Source organism: Heterodontus francisci, chromosome 1 (genome assembly GCF_036365525.1).
Source record: "Heterodontus francisci isolate sHetFra1 chromosome 1, sHetFra1.hap1, whole genome shotgun sequence".
NCBI lineage: Eukaryota > Metazoa > Chordata > Chondrichthyes > Heterodontiformes > Heterodontidae > Heterodontus > Heterodontus francisci.
Window position 1 is genome coordinate 54,279,576 of NC_090371.1, and position 21,071 is coordinate 54,300,646.

General features: G+C 45.9%; 2 protein-coding genes across 3 annotated transcripts in view; one reads left to right on the forward strand and one right to left on the reverse strand.

Annotated features, from left to right (window-relative positions):
• Positions 1-5,419: 5,419 nt before the first annotated feature.
• Positions 5,420-8,090, reverse strand: LOC137382863 (apomucin-like). Its single transcript, XM_068055669.1, has 3 exons — positions 8,069-8,090; positions 7,178-7,522; positions 5,420-7,095 (listed from the first exon to the last, which is right to left on the reverse strand). The coding sequence occupies exons 1-3, from the start codon at positions 8,088-8,090 to the stop codon at positions 5,420-5,422; spliced, it is 2,043 nt and encodes a 680-aa protein (XP_067911770.1).
• c1h18orf54 (chromosome 1 C18orf54 homolog) overlaps positions 7,929-21,071 on the forward strand; it is a 72,889-nt gene continuing 59,746 nt past the window's right edge. For both annotated transcript variants that reach the window (XM_068030669.1, XM_068030679.1), the window contains exons 1-2: positions 7,929-8,206; positions 19,095-19,412. In XM_068030669.1, coding sequence (XP_067886770.1) covers positions 8,200-8,206; positions 19,095-19,412 — 325 coding nt within the window. In that variant the 5' untranslated portion in view covers positions 7,929-8,199. The remainder of the gene's footprint in view (positions 8,207-19,094; positions 19,413-21,071) is intronic.

Consider the following 21,071-nt stretch of genomic DNA (forward strand, 5'->3'; position numbering starts at 1 on the left):
ACCTTACTCAAAAAAAAATTACTCACTTGTTCCTTATTATTAAGCTATTTACACACGCACCCTAACACTGGTGTACCAACTCAGCTATTTAGAGTTATTCCCTAACAGCAGTTACTCACCAACCAATCACCTTGCAGATTTCCTGTGACATCACTGCTCACTTTGTTGGGACTCGGCATCCCAATAAACATGTGATTTTTGGGGAAGTTTGAAGTTTGCACATTTCTGTGATTGTTTACAGTGCCTTTGTTCCTGTTGGGGTCTGCAGCAGGATGGTTAGATTAAATTAGCCTTGGTTTGGAGTTCTGATCATGGGAGTCAGCAGTGGGTGGATCCACTCTGTCCTCACTTTCAGTGCTGTGGTGAGTCATGCAAGGGCTGTTTACTTCAGGGTATTGTTGGTTCCCTTTTCTCCTGACTGAGTCGGAGGATTCTTGGCAAATCTTTCTTTTATCCTCTGGGACATTCCTGCTTGCAGGTATTTGTCCAGATTCTACTGCACGCCCCTGTGGCACCTCGACTAGGTGAGGCATCATCCTCATGGTTTCTCTGCCCTCTTGAGGACTTTCTTTGTCCCTGCAAGTTTCTGTAAATGCTGTTAGCAATCCTGGTGGGGTGTTTCTGGTGTCTGCATTTACATGGGAGGATGTGGCGTCTAACTTTTCCAAAGTTTCGGGGTTGGCTGACCGGATAGTAGGGGTATTCATTTGGGAATCCTCCTTTAACCTGTTCTTTGTCCCTTTTCCCCCTTTCCTCTCCAACTTTTTGCCAGCCCTGTCCCCTTTTGTTCTTGGCGGGGTCCCTTACAATTCACCAGCCTTCTGCTGGAGGGTTTCCCAAAAGCCGATGCAGGAATTAAGGGTACAGATTTCACTGCAAGTTGGACTTTTCCCTCAACATGGCGCATGTGGCAACTCCTACAGAACTCCACCACATCTTTGTGGAGTTTTGGCCAGTCAAACTGCTGTCTTATGTGGGCTTTGGCTTATTGTATACCGACATGTACAGCCATTGTAATCTCATGGGCCATTTTTAATATTTCTCTCCGGTACCTTTGCGGCACCATGAACTGGTGAACCACTGTCCACTCTTTGTCCTCAGGTCTGTGAGGAGAACTCCACTTCCTCATCAGTACCTCATTCTTTAAATAGTAGCAACCAGGGACTCCCTCTGCTTCAATTTCAGTCTGTGCAGCCTGTGCTAACTCTCCCAATACTGGGTCGGCTCACTGAGTGATGGCTAGGGAAGATCCATTTAATTCATTCCCTGGGTCCGCTGACTTTCCAAAGAAAGTTTCAGACAGAGAGATCACATGGTCATCTGTCTGCAGTGCTGATTCAGTCTGAACTGGTTTGGCCATGGCCCCATTCACTACACATTCAGGGGAACTGCAGGGGACTGTCTCCTGCCACTGTCCTGTCTCTCTGACCTTCTGCGGTCTCTCTATTACTACTGGGGAAGCTACCACCTTCACCCCCGCCAGACCATTACCTAGGAGCAGGTCAACCCCATCCACAGGCAAACTAGGGACAATCCCTACGGTCACCACTCCCGAAACTAGGTCGCACTCCAAGTGCACCCAATGTAAAGGTAAAGGCGTACACTGCCCTCCGATACCATTCACCACAATTCTGGTGTTTACTGCACTCTCTGGGGGAAAGGTCATGCCTTTTCCCAGCAAAAGGGATCTGGTGGCCCCTGTATCCCTGAGGATTACTATGAGCTGGCTTGCCCCACTCGAGGGGTATGGGGTTACTCTCCCTTCAGATACAAAATTCTGATAACCTTCAGGGATCTCATTAAATTTTCCTGCACGCGCAGCAGTGTTTTTTCTGGGTCTTAATGCTGCTGCAGTCAGAGCCACAGCTTGTTCTGCTGCGCTTTCCATCAGGGTCCCTTCTTGTTCACTGAGCGGGTGTGCCCCGATTAACCCTACAGGCGTTCCCTGTAGTCTCCAGCAGTCAGCTCTTAGATGACCTGCCTTATTACAATGGAAGCACACAGGCCTCTGGGTCTCACTTCTACTTGCAACACCATCCTTTTTGGCTGGAGGAGGACCCCCTGTGTATCCCAAATTTTTTTTCTCTCCCAACACTGCTTGGGCTTCTATCACCTTCCCACCCTTTGTCCTTTTCGGATTTGTGGGGGTGACTAGGAAAGGTTTTCCCCTGGGAACTGACTTGCATATTAGAGCAAATTCATCAGCCAGAACTGCGGCTTGCCTCGCTCTATTTACTTTTTGTTCCTCCAAATGGGTCTTTATGGAACGTGGGAGAGAGTTTTTAAATTCTTCGAGGAGAATTACCTCTTTGAGGTTTACATAGCTGGGTTGCACTTTAAGAGCCCTCAACCACTGGTCAAAAGACAGCTGCTTACTTCTTTCAAACTCCAAGTAAGTTTGATCAGCTTGTTTCTGGAGGGTTTTGAACTTCTGGCGGTATGAGCTCATATGCCCCAGGGATAGCATTTTGTTCAGTTCATAATTTGATGAAATCTCATCTGGCAACAGGAAATAAACCTCATGGGCTTTTCCTGTTAGCTTATTTTGCAGTAGGAGAGTCCAACTCTCATCCGGCCATTTTAACTGCCTTGCAAGTTTCTCAAAAGATACAAAAAACGCGTCCACATTTCCCTCATTGAATTTTGGAATCAGTTGGGAAAATTTTAAAAACTGAGCACACAGACCCAAATTACTATTCTCCATATTGGCCATGCTTTCACTGGGATTACTCTGTCACCCTCTAGCTAACTTAAGCTGCCTCAGCTCTCTTTCCTCCTGTTGCATCCGGAAATTTCTTTCTCTCTCTCCTGTCTTTCTTTTTCTCTCTCCTGTCTCTCTTTTTCTTTCTCTTTTCTCTCTCTTTCCCTGTCTTCTAATTCAAGTTTCCTCTTTTCCAATTGTATCTTTGCCTGTCTGACTCGAATTCTAACTCCGCCTTTGATTCTTCAGATTCGAAGGAAAAATGGTTGGCCACTAGATTTTGGAGTTCAGACCGCTTAGCCTTGGCACAGAAAGTGATTCCACACTGCTCAACCGTATTTCTCAACTCTTCTATAGACAGTGCCTTTAACTTATCCCAAGTTACTTCACCCTGGCTTGGGTAGTTACTGGCTGCATTCGTGAACATGTTAGTATTCTAGCACACACAACCACAAGAAAACCTGTATTGAAGTCTTTTCCCCTTTTGATTGGGATCAATTTGATTTCCCACTTCCAATTTCTCGTTTGTCTGTGGGTCCAATCTGGACACTAGCCCTCAAGTTTCTGTTACGACCAGGTGAGGAAGGGGTCTCAGGTTCCCCTTTTGCCTTTTTCCTTGTTTGGCCGTAACAGGGTTTAACTTTTAAAACACAATGTTTCAGCTTCACCTCAGTGAGTCCTTACTCAATGCTCTCTAATTATAATTGTAAATGAACCAATCATACAGGTTTTCTCAGGTTTAAACAAGAAAGGTGTAAGTTTATTAACCTTATCACACTAACCCAATTAAAATTACTAAAAACACGCGATGCAACCACGCTAGTGTGCATACGAGATAAACATACACAAATAGATACAAAGGAGGAGAAAGAATTAAAAGGGGAGGGCTTGGAGTAGTAGATGGAATTCAGTTACTGTCTTTAGGTTTGCTGTAAAGTATTTGGTTGGAACTGCGGTCTTGTAGTTCTCACTGAGGCCCAGTGCACACTTTCAAACTTGCTTCTCTGGTACCAGAAGGCTGAAGAGGTCGTCTGTCTTGAGGCTTAAGTTGCTTCTGTGGGTCTCTGGGACTTTGCTTGAGAGAGGGAGAGACAAGGAGAGAGCTTCCTTCTCTTTTGTCTTCAAATTGCAGTCTGCCCCAAACCTTTCTGTGAGACACAATTCAAATAGTTTCCTGTCTGGCCAGCAGGTAAGTCATGTGACCAGCTCTTTGTTTGAAACAGCATCTTCTGGGGAGGATTGTTGATTCTTCAAAACTTACTAGACACACTCGGTGGGGTGCTGTCTCTTACAAGGTCAATCGCTCTCAACATCCTTTGATCATCACTACTGACAAAACCATCTCATTATTGAATCAGGGAGCAGTCCCATTGTCTCTCTGTGCAACTGTCTATCAGAATGCAAATGTGCAACTAGGTTTTCAGCCGTTCAACTCTGTCGTCTTTTTAAACAAGTTATGATCAATGTCCAGTAAGAAGTTCACGTAGTGTTCCATATGACAACTTTAATACGTTTCCATTTGGCAGGTGTGGTTTCCATCACAATGTTAATATGTGGTCCAGTTAGTAGAGCATTAAACTGCAGGTTCTGTTACACTGTGCCCCATTTTGTTTCATCTGACCCTTAAAAACAAGAAAACCATTCCCCTAAAAAGGTTTATAATTCCATCCATATTGGCCGCCCATCAATTATATATTACTAATGTCAGGAAATTCCCCACCTGCAAAGAATCAGGAAAATTAATTTTGCCACATGAACATTGATTTTAAACTGTTGTTGGTGAAGACTTTGGTTGGAGAGAGACAATAGCATATCAACTGATAGTATTTCAAAGGACAAAGGAACTATTCCCTGCTCCAAGTTAATCCACAATGGACTTTTGATTACCAGACTTGAAGGTGGAAAGGCTAGCATTCCAGGTTAATTGCTAAGATGGCCGAATACACAAACAGACGTGGTCGGACCAATTTAGTCACATGACTGGCTGACTGTTGGAGTTTTTTGAATTTGAACTTCCAACAGGGATTTTGAATTCAGAAAACCTCTCTCCTGTCTGCTCTCATCTCGCTCTCACCAGCTTCGGAAACCATTGAAGCCACATAAACCCCAAGTGAGAAAAGCTTCCTACAGTGAACAAAGTTTAAGAAGAATACTGGACCCCAACGAAAAGCAAGACTACTTACAAAAGGACTATAGTGACCACGAAGCACAGTAAACAAGATACTCTTCTGATATTGCCTCAAACCTCTCCATTTTATTTTTCTTCTGCTCTTTTCTGTCCCTATTTGCATGTGTGTATCGCATGTGCATGCTAGCATGGGCGCGTTGTATATCCGTAGGCATTAACCATGTTAGAGTTTAAGTTTAACGTTTAATAAATTTCACTTTTCTTCTTTAAACCTAAGAAAGCCTGCTTATGTTCATTTCTTTGCTTTATAATTGGAAAGTGGTGAACAAGGATTCACCAAAGGGGGAGCTCAAAACACAGTGTGTTTAAAATTAAACCCTGTTACAATAAGACCAGGTGAAGAAAGTAAAAGATGCTTAGACACCAATCTCACCTGGTCGTAACATTAATTACAATAAAAAAGAATGCCGAAAGTAAAACAGTTTGGAAACTTTCCAAAGGCTAATGAAGCCCGAACCCAGTGGGAGTGTGATTCCAGTGAAGCTTTGCACTGAAACCATTGGGAGGGTGACACCAGTGGACCTGTAGACTCAACATAGTGAGAGAATGACTCCAGTGGAGCTGTACACTAAACCCAGTGGGAGGGTGACACCTGTGGAGCTGTAGCCTGAACCCAGTGGGAGGGTGACCTCAGTGGCGCTGTAGCCTGGACCCAGTGAAAGGGTGACTCCAGTGGAGCTGTAGCCTGGACCCAGTGAGAGAGTGACTCCAGTGGTGCTGTAGCCTGGACCCAGTGAAAGGGTGACTCCAGTGGAGCTGTAGCCTGGACCCAGTGAGAGGGTGACTCCAGTGGCGCTGTGTCTTGGTGCCAGTGAAAGGGTGATTCCAGTGGTACTGTAGCCTGGACCCAGTGAGAGGGTGACTCCAGTGGAGTTGTAGCCTGGACCCAGTGAGAGGGTTACTCCAGTGGAGCTGTAGCCTGGACACAGTGAGAGGGTGACTCCAGTGGCACTGTAGCCTGGACCCAGTGAGAGGGTGACTCCAGTGGTGCTGTAGCCTGGACCCAGTGGGAGGGTGACTTCAGTGGAAATGTAAACTGAACCCAGTGAGAGGGTGACTCCAGTGGCGCTGTAGCCTGGACCCAGTGAAAGGGTGACTCCAGTGGAGCTGTAGCCTGGACCCAGTGAAAGAGTGACTCCAGTGGAGCTGTAGCCTGGACCCAGTGAGAGGGTGACTCCAGTGGCGCTGTGTCTTGGTCCCAGTGAAAGGGTGACTCCAGTGGAGCTGTAGCCTGGACACAGTGAAAGAGTGACTCCAGTGGAGCTGTAGCCTGAACCCAGTGAGAGGGTGACTCCAGTGGAGTTGTAGCCTGGACCCAGTGAGAGGGTGACTCCAGTGGAGCTGTAGCCTGGACACAGTGAGAGGGTGACTCCAGTGGCACTGTAGCCTGGACCCAGTGAGAGGGTCACTCCAGTGGTGCTGTAGCCTGGACCCAGTGGGAGGGTGACTTCAGTGGAAATGTAAACTGAACCAAGTGAGAGGGTGACTCCAGTGGTGCTGTAGCCTGGACCCAGTGAAAGAGTGACTCCAGTGGAGCTGTAGCCTGGACCCAGTGAGAGGGTGACTCCAGTGGCGCTGTGTCTTGGTCCCAGTGAAAGGGTGACTCCAGTGGAGCTGTAGCCTGGACACAGTGAAAGAGTGACTCCAGTGGCGCTGTAGCCTGAACCCAGTGAGAGGGTGACTCCAGTGGAGTTGTAGCCTGGACCCAGTGAGAGGGTGACTCCAGTGGCTCTGTAGCCTGGACCCAGTGAGAGGGTGACTCCAGTGGAGCTGTAGCCTGGACCCAGTGAGAGGGTGACTCCAGTGGAGCTGTAGCCTGGACCCAGTGAGAGGGTGACTCCAGTGGCACTGTAGCCTGGACCCAGTGAGAGGGTGACTCCAGTGGCGCTGTAGCCTGAACCCAGTGAAAGGGTGACTCCAGTGGAGCTGTAGCCTGGACCCAGTGGGAGGGTGACTTCAGTGGAAATGTAAACTGAACCCAGTGAAAGGGTCACTCCAGTGGAGCTGTAGCCTGGACCCAGTGAATGGGTGACTCTAGTGGAGCTGTAGCCTGGACCCAGTGAGAGGGTGACTCCAGTGGCGCTGTAGCCTGGACCCAGTGAAAGGGTGACTCCAGTGGCGCTGTAGCCTGGACCCAGTAAAAGGGTGACTCCAGTGGAGCTGTAGCCTGGACCCAGTGAAAGGGTGACTCCAGTGGAGCTGTAGCCTGGACCCAGTGAGAGGGTGACTCCAGTGGCGCTGTCTTGGTCCCAGTGAAAGGGTGACTCCAGTGGTGCTGTAGCCTGGACCCAGTGAAAGAGTGACTCCAGTGGCGCTGTAGCCTGAACCCAGTGAGAGGGTGATTCCAGTGGAGTTGTAGCCTGGACCCAGTGAGAGGGTGACTCCAGTGGCACTGTAGCCTGGACCCAGTGAGAGGGTGATTCCAGTGGAGTTGTAGCCTGGACCCAGTGAGAGGGTGACTCCAGTGGCACTGTAGCCTGGACCCAGTGAGAGGGTGACTCCAGTGGAGCTGTAGCCTGGACCCAGTGAGAGGGTGACTCCAGTGGCACTGTAGCCTGGACCCAGTGAAAGGTTGACTCCAGTGGAGCTGTAGCCTGGACTCAGTGAGAGGGTGACTCCAGTGGAGCTGTAGCCTAAACCCAGTGGGAGGGTGACTCCAGTGGAGCTTTAGGCTGAACCTGGTGGGAGTGTGACTCCAGTGGTGCTGTAGATTGAACCCAGCGAGAAGATGACTCCAGTGGAGTTGTAGATTGAACCCAATAAGAGGGTGGTGCAGTGGAGCTGTAGATTGAACCCAGTGAGAGAATGACTCCAGTGGAGTTGTAGATTGAACCCTGTGAGAGGATGACTCCAGTGGAGCTGTAGATTGAACCTAGGGAGAGGTTAACTCCAGTGGAGTTGTAGATTTGACCCAGTAAAAGGGGTAGCTACAGTGGCGTTGTCGACAGTCGGCCACCGCTCTGAGGGGTTTTGTTGCCATTGTGCCAGAGGGGGCGCAAGCGCATTGTGATCCAACTGTAACAATTATCGGAGGCGGAAGTTTGTGTTTTGAGCAGAGACGGAGAGGGAGCTGGGAGGGTTGCTGTTCTGTTGGCGAGGGGCTGCATTAGAAACAGTCTCCGAACAAATATAATCTAATACATATGGTCGTTATTGATGTTTCCCGGTTTCACACTCACTCAGATTACTGGCAGGGTTCATGTGTTGTTTTAATCCTCCCCTCAGCAGGCTGCAGGGTTTGTGTGTTGACAGGCCGCTTCAATCTTTACTTTTTTAATATCTTCACCCTGCGGAATTCTGGCGGATTTATATGAGAGGTAACAAAGATTGTGTATAACTTTTTAATCTCTTCAGGGTCATTGTCGTAAAGAGCATTCCTTTTAGATTCAAAATATCCAATCAAATAACTGCTATTTGATTCTGATTATTTGATTGGATATGTAAGTTTTCCAGATATGTTAATTTAAATTATTACATATGTTTTATATGTGTGTGTATCAATACTCTTGCATGTTAGACTCAGACTAATTGTTAGGAGACATTTGAAGACTTGTTTGTGTTCATGTTAACTTTTTAAATATTTGATGGTAATCAGGTCAGTAATTGCTTATTGCATTCCTCTGGCTGGCCGTTCGTGCATCCCTCACCCGCTTTGTCCCACTGTTGCTGGCTGTGCTTTCAGCCGTCTCGGTTTTAAGCTGTGTAATTTTCTCCCTAAACTTCTCAACTCTCCCCACCCATCTCTCCCTCTCCCTCCTGGAAGTAAGCTCCAGAGTGATGTCAGGTATTTGGTGAGAATGGGAACTCAGTGGAGAGGAAGGAAGTCGTGCTAAGCAATTTAAACCAAGGGATAACTGTAAATATGTAATTAATTAGATCTAGGATAAAATTAAAATGAACAATCCTTTAAGTGGGTCCAAATGCATTTAATTAAAATCAGTTTTGCAGAAATATTTAAATATTAAATCGGAGTAAAGAGATACTAAACTAAAAATCTATATATAAACATAAATATATATAATGAGATGTATTGTAATATATATCGGTTATGATAGGTTACATATAAAACATATTGTAAAATAAGTAGATAGACTTTTAAGCAAAATGATGAGACGACAGATACTCGCTGCCTGCAATTCCTGTGCCACATTGGAACTTCAGGATGCTTCACGTGTTCTGGATAACCATGTGTGCACAAAGCGCTTCCAGTCACTCAGAGTTTCTGAACTTGAGGAGGGGCTGGAATCACTACAGGGCATACTGGAGGCTGAGAATATCTTGGAGTGTAGTTCCAGGAGGTAGTCACCACATAGCTACCAGAGTTCAGGTGGAAAGTGTGTGGGTGGCCATCTGGCAGGGTTGGGAGAGGCAGGTGGTGCATAAGTCCTCCAGGTGTGAAGCACTCTGCAACTGGTTTTCAGTGAAGGTGACACCACCATGATTAAGTGCCAGCTAGTGCACATCCCTGAATTTAACTGATTGGGTGCAAACCTATCGTGGAGATTTGAGGAACAGTCGGGAGTTGTGGTCCACTTTAGGAAAAGGGGCCAACAGAGAGCATTTCTGGAGTTAGGGAGGAAGTTAAAAAGCAAGACTTTAAAGGTAGTAATCTCTGGATTACTCTCAGTGGCAGCCCATGGGGGGAGGCGGTGGCATAGTGGTATTGTCACTGGACTAGTAATCCAGAGACCCAGGGTATTGCTCAGGGGACCTGGGTTCAAATCCCATCACAGCAGAAGGTGGAATTTGAATTCAATTCATAAATCTGGAATTTAAAAAAAAAAGCTAGTCTAATGATGGCCATGAAACCATTGTTGATTGTTGTAAAAACCCATCTGGCTCACTAATGTCCTTTAGGGAAGGAAATCTGCTGTCCTTACCTGGTCTGGCCTACATGTGACTCCAGACCCACAACAATGTGGTTGACTCTTGCATGCCCTCTGAAATGGCCTAGCAAACCACTCAGTTGTACCTAACCGCTACGAAGTCAATAAAAAGGAATGAAACCGGATGGACCACCCGGCATCGACCCAGGCACCGTAAACGACAACGGCAAACCAAGCCCTGTCGACCCTGCAAAGTCCTGGAACTCCCTTCCTAACAGCACTGTGGGTGTACCTACCCCACATGGACTGCAGCGGTTCAGGAAGGCAGCTCACCACCACCTTTTCAAGTGCAATTAGGGATGGGCAATAAATGCTGGCATGGCCAGCGACGCCCACATCCCATGAATGAATTAAAAAAAATACTTGAGTATAAGTTTAGTCAGGTAGGATATTTGACTGCAGAAATCGTGCAGGAGGGAGGGCTTCAGTTTGCTGGGGCAGGAGGGGTCTGTACAAGATGAGCAGGTTGCACCTCAACAGGGATAAGACCAATTTCATTGCAGGGAGGTTAACCAGTGCTGTGAGGGACGGTTTAAACCAATGTGGCAGGAAGATGGGCACCAGGATGAAGTATTCAAAATAAGGAGATACCAGGAGCGCCAAGGACTCGGAGAAACAAACTGCATTTAAAATAATGAGTAATTCAGAAATAGGAGGGATCAGAAAGTAGAAATGCAAGGCAGACTAAGATGGGCATGTGTGTAAATGCATGGAGCATGGTAAATAAGGTTGGTGAGCTGTGGACACAAGTAGCCACATGGGAGTTTGATATAGTGGCCGTGATGGAGACCTGGCTCAAGCAACGGGAGGAATGAGTACTTAATATTCCCAGCTATAATGTAATCAGGAAGTATAGGGTAGGGAAAAAAAATGGGGGGGGGGGGTAGAGTTGGGAGTATTGATTAAAAAATACTGTTACAGCACTAGAAAGGAATGATGCAGTTGAGGATGCAAGGACATAAAATGTTTGGTTATAATTAAGTAACTGTGGAGGAGCTATTACACTGCGGTGTGTACACTATAGGCCACTGAATAGTGGGAAGGAAATAGAGAAACAAGTTTGCAGGCAAACTGCAGAAAGATGCAAAAATGTTAGACCAATGATAATAGGGGACTTCAATATCATAAAATATCAGGTAAGGGGCAAAGAGATGGAGGCATTTCTGAAATGTGTACAAGAGAACTTTCTTGATCGGTATGTCTCCTGCCGAATGAAGAAGGAAGCAGTGCTAGATGTCGTTCTGGGGAATGAAATGGAATATGTTGTAGAGGGGGAGCATTTGGGACTGAGTGATTACAATATCATTACATTTAAAGTAGATACGCAAAAGGACAACGATAAACCAAATGTGAAAATACTCAACTGGAGGAACGTTAATTTCATTGGGCTGAATTTTATCAGCGTGCTGTGCTGTGCTGTGCTGTGAAGTCGACAGCCTTCGACACAGAAGTGCCGCCGCCAAGCCCCGGCAATATTATGTGTGAGGGCTCATTTTAAATGGAGGGGGCAGAGAGTCTGCCCCTGATGACGTAGAGGAGGCGGCCACCGCGTCCCCCGGTAATGTTGTCTGGCGCAACCGTGCAGGCGCCGGTGCCATTTCTATAGGGCTTCCATCCCTTCAGGAGAAATTAACATTTTTAAAGGTGCTGGTTCAATGAAAATTTAAATTAAGATTTGTCCACACCTGCAATCCCCTCTCCAACCCACCCCCCATCCCCCCCCATGCATAAATAGTATTTTTGGCCTATCCCCCCAAAAAAAATTAGTTATCAGTAATGACCTTCTCTCCCCCCCGCCCCCCCTGAACTTTATTCCCTTTGACCCTAAACCCCTTCCCACCATCCCCACACCCAACGAAAAAGACTTGTCCTGCTTCCCCGCCCCCCCCGCCCTGATAATCTGACTCCTCTGCTCCCCACCCTCCACCTGTGTCTCGCCTCGGAACTCCGTACGGAATTCTGACCACACGCGAGTTGTGGCCGGTGGCCGTAAAATTGACGAGGGACGGCTGGCGGTGGCAGGTAAGTTCATTTGCGCGATTACCCTCATTTACATATTTTAATGAAGGCCCCACCGAGGCCTCGCTGCCGCTGCTAATATCTGGCGGGGCATTCTCGGCGCCGTGGGTCCCTGGCGGGCCACTCCCGCTAGCATTTTCCGGGCCTCCCTACCATGACCCACGGCCTTGAGCTTTAAAATCCAGCCCATTGAGTTGACAAGGGATCTGGCCCAAGTGGGACGGCATCAAATATTGGCAGTGAAGTGAGAGGCTTTTAAAGAGGGCATCGTTTGAATGCAGACTAGGCACATTCCCTCAAAGGGGAAAGGAAAGATATCCAAGGCTAGAAGTCCCTGGATAACTAAGGATAAAAAGATTAAAATGAAACAGAAAAAGGAGGTTTAAAATAAATATCAGATTCAAAATTCAGTAGGGAACCAAGCTGAATGCAAAAAGTGCAGGGAAAAAGTGAAATGTAAGTAAGAGCGACAAGGAGAGTGGATGCGAATAGGTAAGTGAACCCAAAAGTCTTTTTATAACGTATAAATAGTAAAAGGGTTGTCAAGGAAGAATGTGGCCAATTGGGGACCAATAAGGAAATCTTCATGGCTGAAGTATTAGAGTACTTTGTATCTTGTCTTCACTAAAGTGGATGCTGCAAACATCACAGTAAAGGAGGAGACAGCAGAGAAATTGGATAAGATAAAAATAAAGAGGAGGTATTAAAAAGGTCAGCAGGGCTCAACGTCGAAGTCACCCCATCTGGGTGGGATGCATCTTGTGCTAAAGTAAGGGTACAAATTGTGGAGGTTCTAGACACAAACATCCAATCCTCCTTAGATACGGGAGTGGTGCCAGAGGACTGGAGGTTTGGAAATGTTGCACCTCTTTGAAAGAAATTATAGGGGTAGGGATAAACCCGACAACCTCATATCAGCCAGCCTAACGTAGTTGAAGGGGTATATTAATCCGAGGCCAAATAAATTGGCATTTGAGAAAATATAGGTTAATAAATGAAAGCCAGCATGGATTTGTTAAAATGTAATTGTGTTGATTCAGTTCTTTGATGAAGTAATGAGAGGGTTGATGAGGCTAATGCGGTTGATGTGTCTATGGACTTTCAAAAGGCGTTTGCTAAAGTACCATATAATAAATTTGCAGCATCAGCAATATTTTGCCGATAGTACCATACAATAGATTTGTTGGCAAAATTGAACCCATAAGATTAGAGGGGGATTTTCTGTAGGAGGGTATTGGATGGCACCACCCGACTGGTCCAGGCACTGGAATTGCATCTTTGGAAGCCCAATAGCCTGCTCAATGGTTGTCCTGCTGAGTAGGTGGCATTGCTTCTATTGTCACTGTGTCTGTCTGGGGCTTCTGTCAAGGGGTCAGTGGCGATCTCTTCAAGGGATTTCCCTTGTTCCCTAGGATCCATCCACTTTGGGGGTTGGAGTGAAGATCTGAGACAGTCTAGAATGACGAAAGATAAAGCAGTCACTTAGTGCTAGGGGCTTGGATGGGGCAGAATTTGTGATGAGCATCCAGGAGGGCTTCTTGAAACAGTATGTAGCTAGTCCAACTAGGGATGGGGCCATTCTGGACCTGGTATTGGGGAATGAGCCCGGCCAGGTGGTCGAAGTTTCAGTGGGAGAGCATTTCGGGAGCAGTGACCATAATTCCATAAGTTTTAAGGTACTTGTGGATACGGATAAGAGTAGTCCTCGGGTGAAGGTGTTAAATTGGGGGAAGGCTAATTATAACAATATTAGGCAGGAACTGAAGAATTTAGATTGGGGGCGGCTGTTTGAGGGTAAATCAACATCTGACATGTGAGAGTCTTTCAAACGTCAGCTGATTAGAATCCAGGACCAGCTTGTTCCTGTGAGGAAGAAAGACAAGTTTGGCAAGTTTCGGGAAGCTTGGATAACACGGGATATTGTGAGCCTAGTCAAAAAGAAAAAGGAAGCATTTGTAAGGGCTGGAAGGCTAGGAACAGATGAAGAACTTGAGGAATATAAAGACAGTAGGAAGGAACTTAAGCAAGGAGTTAGGAGGGCTAAAAGGGGTCATGAAAAGTCATTGGCAAACAGGATTAAGGAAAATCCCAAGGCTTTTTATACATATATATAGAGCAAGAGGGTAACCAGGGAAAGGGTTGGCCCACTTGAGGACAGAGATGGGAATCTATGCGTGGAGCCAGAGGAAATGGGTGAGGTGCTAAATGAGTACTTTGCATCAGTATTCACCAAGGAGAAGGACTTGGTGGATGATGAGCCTAGGGAAGGGAGTGCAGATAGTCTCAGTCATCTCATTATCAAAAAGGAGGAGGTGTTGGGTGTCTTGCAAAGCATTAAGGTAGATAAGTCCCCAGGGCCTGATGGGATCTAACCTAGAATACTGAGGGAGGCAAGGGAAGAAATTGCTGGGGCCTTGACAGAAATCTTTGCATCCTCATTGGCTACAGGTGAGGTCCCAGAGGACTGGAGAATAGCCAATGTTGTGCCTTTGTTTAAGAAGGGTGGTAAGGATAATCCAGGAAATTATAGGCCGGTGAGCCTTACGTCAGTAGCAGGGAAACTATTAGAGAGGATTCTTCAGGACAGGATTTACTCCCATTTGGAAACAAACGAACTTATTAGCGAGAGACAGCATGGTTTAGTGAAGGGGAGGTCGTGTCTTACTAATTTGATTGAGTTTTTTGAGGAAGTGACGGAGATGATTGATGAGGGAAGGGCAGTGGATGTTGTCTATATGGACTTTAGTAAAGCCTTTGACAAGGTCCCGCATGGCAGACTGGTACAAAAGGTGAAGCCACACGGGATCAGAGGTGAGCTGGCAAGATGGATACAGAACTGGCTCGGTCACAGAAGACAGAGGGTAACAGTGGATGGGTGTTTTTCTGAATGGAGGGATGTGACTAGTGGTGTTCCGCAGGGATCAGTGCTGGGACCTTTGCTGTTTGTAGTATATAGAAATTATTTGGAGGAAAATGTAGCTGGTCTGATTAGTAAGTTTGCGGACGACACAAAGGTTGGTGGAGTTGCGGATAATGATGAGGATTGTCAGAGGATACAGCAGGATATAGATCGGTTGGAGACTTGGGCGGAGAAATGGCAGATGGAGTTTAATCCGGACAAATGTGAGGTAATGCATTTTGGAAGGTCTAATGCAGGTGGGAGGTATACAGTAAATGGCAGAACCCTTAGGAGTATTGACAGGCAGAGAGATCTGGGCGTACAGGTCCACAGGTCACTGAAAGTGGCAACGCAGGTGGATAAGGTAGTCAAGAAGGCATACGGCATGCTTGCCTTCATCGGTCGGGGCATAGAGTATAAAAATTGGCAAGTCATGTTGCAGCTATACAGAACCTTAGTTCGGCCACAATTAGAATATTGCGTGCAATTCTGGTCGCCACACTACCAGAAGGACGTGGAGGCTTTGGAGAGGGTACAGAGGAGGTTTACCAGGATGTTGCCTGGTCTGGAGGGCATTAGCTATGAGGAGAGGTTGGAAAAACTCGGATTGTTTTCACTGGAACGGCGGAGGTGGAGGGGCGACATGATAGAGGTTTACAAAGTTATGAACGGCATGGACAGAGTGGATAGTCAGAAGCTTTTTCCCAGGGTGGAAGAGTCAGTTACTAGGGGACATAGGTTTAAGGTGCGAGGGGCAAAGTTTAGAGGGGATGTGCGAGGCAAGTTTTTTACACAGAGGGTGGTGAGTGCCTGGAACTTGCTACCAGGGGAGGTGGTGGAAGCAGATACGATAGCAACGTTTAAGAGACATCTTGACAAATATATAAATAGGTAGGGAATAGAGGGATATGGGCCCTGGAAGTGCAGAAACTGTTAGTTTCGGGAGGCATCAAGATCGGCGCAGGCTTGGCGGGCCAAATGGCCTGTGCTGTACTGTTCTTTGTTTGAGTCATGGCAGCTGCCGGGAAATTGTGCACACATGGAGGAAGCTCTCGTGGTGGGGAGCAGAAGCCCTTCCTGTTGATGGATCTCACTGCCTGGCCACTAGGTGCCTTGTTGGCCACTTGGGTGCAATCAATGATGCCCTGTACCTGGGGGAAATTCAGCAATAGAGGCAGAACCCAATGCTCTCTGTCCCTGTGAGGTTATGTTGGTTGTTAAATGAATGTGCTGTCCAGCTCTAGTAAAGAGAGCATCAGTGACCAGGAAGATGCAGTGGTATGCAGTTGTTTTTGAGATGTCACTAAGGTCCACAGCTGATCCTTGGAAGGAGTCAGAGGTGAAGAAGTTCAAGGCCACAGTGACTTTGGCCACCGCCAGAGCATGGCAACCAGTGGTATAAGGTCTTTGGCAATGAGGTCACAGATGTCTGTGACCATCTGCCTGGAGAGCCGCAGTCTTCTGGGATACTGGGTCTCGGTCATCTCCAGATAGCTCCCTCTTCGGCAGTCGATTGGTTGAGGGTTTGATCCCCATTATCTTCCTACCTTTCTTTCCTCTCCTGTGCTGTCCTGATGCCCGGGGCTCTGCCTTTCCTGCGAAGGGTATTGCCCCTCTTCACCACTGGCCCCAAAATGTGACTGTCGTGCCCCCATTGCCAGCTGGAGCCTTCCTTCTGGGCAGGCGGCCGCCCAATTGTCTTTGACAACCTTGCCCCCTGCTCTTCTGCCCCAGCGATTCTAGGAGGGTGCCGACCCTGTCCAAAGCCTGAGTGCTGAGAGCCCACTCTCCCTACCACCTGTGCAGTTCCAAGCACATCCATTTACCAAGTGCCCATCCCCTCCTTTGTCGCGCTGACCCGCTAATGGGACTGGGGTGATGCCTTGGGACAGCCATGGCAAGGCTGGGACATTTTATCCTGGGCGGCGCAGTGGTTAGCAGTGCAGCCTGACAGCTCCAGCGACCCGGGTTCAATTCTGGGTACTGCCTGCGTGGAGTTTGCAAGTTCTCCCTGTGTTTGCGTGGGTTTCCTCCGGGTGCTCCGGTTTCCTCCCACATGCCAAAGACTTGCAGGTTGATAGGTAAATTGGCCATTAGCAATTGCCCCTAGTATAGGTCGGTGGTAGGGAAATATAGGGACAGGTGGGGATGTGGTAGGAATATGGAATTAGTGTAGGATTAGTATAAATGGGTGGTTGATGGTTGGAACAGACTCGGTGGGCCGAAGGGCCTGTTTCAGTGCTGTATCTCTGAACTAAATACTTTAGGAAATAAATAACTTCGCAATTTGTAAAAGGGTATAGGTTCATAGAATGCAGTGAAGAAAGTTTCTCAGAACACGTCTTCAGCCAGACAAGGAAGTAATCGTATTTGATTTAGTTAACGGAACTGGTTGGCATTGTGGTTGTAAGGTGACATCTTGGGAATGGTGACTGTAGCAGTTGAATTCTCTTTAAGGCTAGAAAGGGAGGAAGGATGGTCATAAATTAAAATGTTGGATTTAAATGAGGATAACTTTAAAAAGATAAGGAAAGAATTGACTAGAATAGTTAGGAGAAATTAGTTGAGAAATCTGCAGGAGTTCGATTAATTGCAAAATAAGTACACCCTTCAAGGGTGAAAGGGGGACTTTTAGGGTGAAGAAAGCAATGACTATTGGTATAATTAGAATGAATATTAAACGAATGAAGACCATAAGGGTGAAGAACACTTGCCGCTATTCTAATTAAGTATGTCAAGATAAAGAGAAGGTTAAAAGAGGAAATGGTTCCATTAGAAACAGACTTAATTATGGCAATAGCAGAGATCAAAGAGATAAATTATAGAAATTACCAACACTGAAGGAGGCTGATTGCATTTCTTTGCTCTTTCTTCATATCCTTTTCAAATGTTTATTTAGTTACATTAAAATGATGTAGCCTGTACTTCAGTAGTTACTTGTAGTAAAGCTTTAATGAACTGAGGGCGAGGAAACTTTTCCTAATTTACCGTACTATTAGGTAGGGAGTTCCTGGATTTTGAACCAACTTGAAAGAAGGAAAAGTGATATATGTCCAAGCCAGGATGGTGTGTGTTTGGAGTTGATGGCGTCCCCGTGCACCTGCTACCCTTGCCCTTCTAGGTGGTGAAGTTCACAGGTTTGGGTGGTGTTCCCAAAGGAGCCTTGATGAGTTGCTGCAGTGCATTCTGTCGTTAGTACACCGACAGTGGAGGGAGCAGATGGGCTTTGTCCTGGATAGTGACGAACCTCTTGAGTGTTGTTAGAGTTGTCCCCAAGCAGGCATTTGGAGAGCATGGCATCATACTTGTGCCTTGTATGTAGCAGAGTGGCTTTAGGGAATCAGGAGGTGAGCCACTCACAGCAGAATACCCAGCTTCTGAGCTGCAGTACTAGCCATGGCATTTGTGTGGCTGGTCTGGTTGAGTTTTTAGTTAATGGTGAACCTCAGGATATTGAATGTGGGGACTCAGCGATTTCATATAATTGTTCTGTTTATATTGATATCTACATGTTTCACTCCATTATTAATCTCCTGCCTTCCTTGATGTCTTCTCCACTGTGAATATGGGAGCCAAACACATATTTAGCAATCCTACCATATCCATTGAATAGTTAATAGAATAATTGGAAAGAAATTGAAGACAATTTGTGCCCAGCATGGTCCCGCAGAGAGCAATTGAAATGAATGACCAGTTAATTTGTTTGTAGTGGTGTAAATACAGGAAGGAATGGAATATTGATCAGGGTACCAGGAGAACTTTTCGAATAGTGCTTTAAGGTCTTTTAATTCCATCTAAACCAGCAGACAGTACCTGTGACAATGTAGCACATCCTCACACCTGCACTGAAGTGTTCCAGGCTGGAGCTTAAACCCATAGCCTCTGACTCTTAGGTGAGAGTGCTACCATCTGAGCCAAATGAATCCTATTATTTATTTAAATACTGTCATTTCCTGCAATAATGAATATTTTAAAACTGCTACTATTACCTTCTCATGCAAAATGTGCACTTATCCCTCCAAGGTCCTTGAATACTCCGTTGCCAAGCAATCACTTGCTCACATTCCCCAGCATCCTCTGTTTCAGCATCTCAGAATGTTTTTCTATCTGCCCATAGTGGTCAATCCCCTCTGGCCAAAGACAATCTGGATGACTGACCATGGCTTGTTTTCCCTCCTTGAGCTGTTTGCTGCTTCCAAAATGATTGCTCACTCCATTCCCCTCCACTGGGGCTTCACCTTTGCTTCATAGTTCTGCTTGCTCGTGGTTCCACTCCTCTCTGTCCCAATGTAATTACTGCATCTTCTCAAATAATGTCTTGTATGTAAGTTGTTGAAAATGCTGTTGTAACGTAACAGCAAAATCATATACTTATCTTTTTGTTCTTTTTGATGCCTTAAGATGAGACAAAGGCGCAGGATGCGATGTCAACGATCGGCATGAATGATGGAATGGACTTCCATTCTCCCGAATCTACTGTATCTAGATTATTGACCAGTGCTGGTCATCTGAGCAGCTTTGATCATTCTTATGGCTCCACTCAATTTCACAGCTCCATCCTCTACGGAGGTAGAACTTACCAGTCAGCGTCGCAGGCCCTGGAAGCTTACATTGACAACTTTGAAAAGAAGTTGCTGTCCCCTTTGGGAAGTTCAAACAAACCGCATTTGGGGAGAAGTTCCAAACCATTTTTCACTTCCTCACAAAGCAAGAAAGAGGGTAAGAACATTTGGCTTTCCTTTCCTTATCCAGGGCCAAATTGCTATGAAGTTATAAACTCTCAAAATTCAATCTTTTGTTTTTGTTACTGTGAAGAGACCGGAAGATACTGACTCCTGTAGGGGCATAGTTCTGTGGGGAGGAGATGTCTGTCACCCTCCAGTACCTCACCCATTTCTGAGGCCAAAGAGCAGGCTATTTTATCATGTGGCCAACACAGGCAACTCTCTTCCCGTATACTCGCGGGCATCATCCCGCGTGGGTTGCTAGGCAGTGATCAAAAGTAGGCACTTGGCTAATTTTATTCTCCTCTCCAGATAAAGGAAATCAATTTTTTGCTAATCTGCTGCTCCTCTGGTTCTGATCAGCTAACTTGCGGAAATGAAATGAGACTTTTCGGATCTGTATGTTTCAGTGGCACACCACATGGTGCATTTAGTCACTTGGTTTCATTTAACTCTCTCTCACATGTGGATTTATGTCCTTTTTTATGGCTAGAATTGGACCTTTTATACTTCTGGTTTATCTGTTAATTTTTGTTGCTGTCAACTCTATGACCATTAACTTGGGGGTGCTTGTGATGCAGTTGTAATTTGTGACCAGAATTTAAAGGAGGAAGTTTGTGACCTCTTCCTATTCCCTGGAATAGCTGCTTTTTTTTTTCTTCCATCTTGGCTAATGTAGGAAAGAACGAACTTTCATTTATGTAGTGCCTTTCACAACCTCAGGAATTCGCAATGCACATTACAACAGATGAAGTGCAGTCACTTGTAATATAGAAAAATGTAAACTAGGTTGGAAATGTATTCCTTCTAGCTTGTTTATTTGTGGTACATTTGTGTATTTTATCCTATAAAGTCACAAATGTAAAATCTTGAGTCAACCCACTTTGGTCACGTTTGCACACCTATTGTTTTTCCTGAGTTGGAAAGTAACACAGTATTGTCTTAAAAAGTTAAAAAAACCTCCCAGGTGGGAGGGTTACTATTACTGTTATTAATATCTCTAGCCAAGTTTTATTTTAAGATGAATTATTTTAGGTATTATTCTTCTCATTTTTAAAGTCACCCTCGTATTGTGCAAATTCACATTCTTAGCAAAATTTAAGCACTCCTTACATTTTGTTTGTATTTTCAAAAATTTAGATCATCACCTCCCACGTTATTAGACAGTCTTTTGTTTTTCCATTTTCTCCTTTCCTTCCCTGAATGTATTGACTTATGTCTGGGTACAATTCCACGGGCAACAAACAGCCTTTAGTACTTTGACCAAGTTCTCATTCTTTATCTGTAAGCCAAGCCAGTGAGTGCTAGCAACTATACAACTGTCTGGGTCACAGCTAAACCTGATTCATTTCACCTAATGTCAACATATGCTTAGGCCCAAGCAGGAGCTGCTGTATATTGAACAGCCGCAGGGACACTGGCTGAATTTTGTTGTCACCCCCCCTCCTCTCACCATCACTCCCCACCTCACCAAAGACTTGCCCATACTACCACAGCTGCTGACATCAGCTAACTCAGTGTAGACTGGAGATCATACCTGGACCATTCTGTTCTGTATGTCTTAGTTCCAGACTGAACACTATTCGCCCACTGAGCTACTGAGGGAATTAAATACATTTGTTGTTAAATAACCAGTCCTTTATTTGTCTTGTAG

Coding starts and splice junctions, on each gene's coding strand:
- LOC137382863 (XM_068055669.1), bottom strand. CDS start 8,090: ATGAACCCTGCCAGTAATCTGA. Junction 7,523..8,068: donor GAACCCTGCCAGTAATCTGA/GTGAGTGTGAAA, acceptor CACTGGGTTTAG/GCTACAGCTCCACTGGAGTC. Junction 7,096..7,177: donor TGGAGTCACTCTTTCACTGG/GTCCAGGCTACA, acceptor CACTGGGTCCAG/GCTACAGCTCCACTGGAGTC.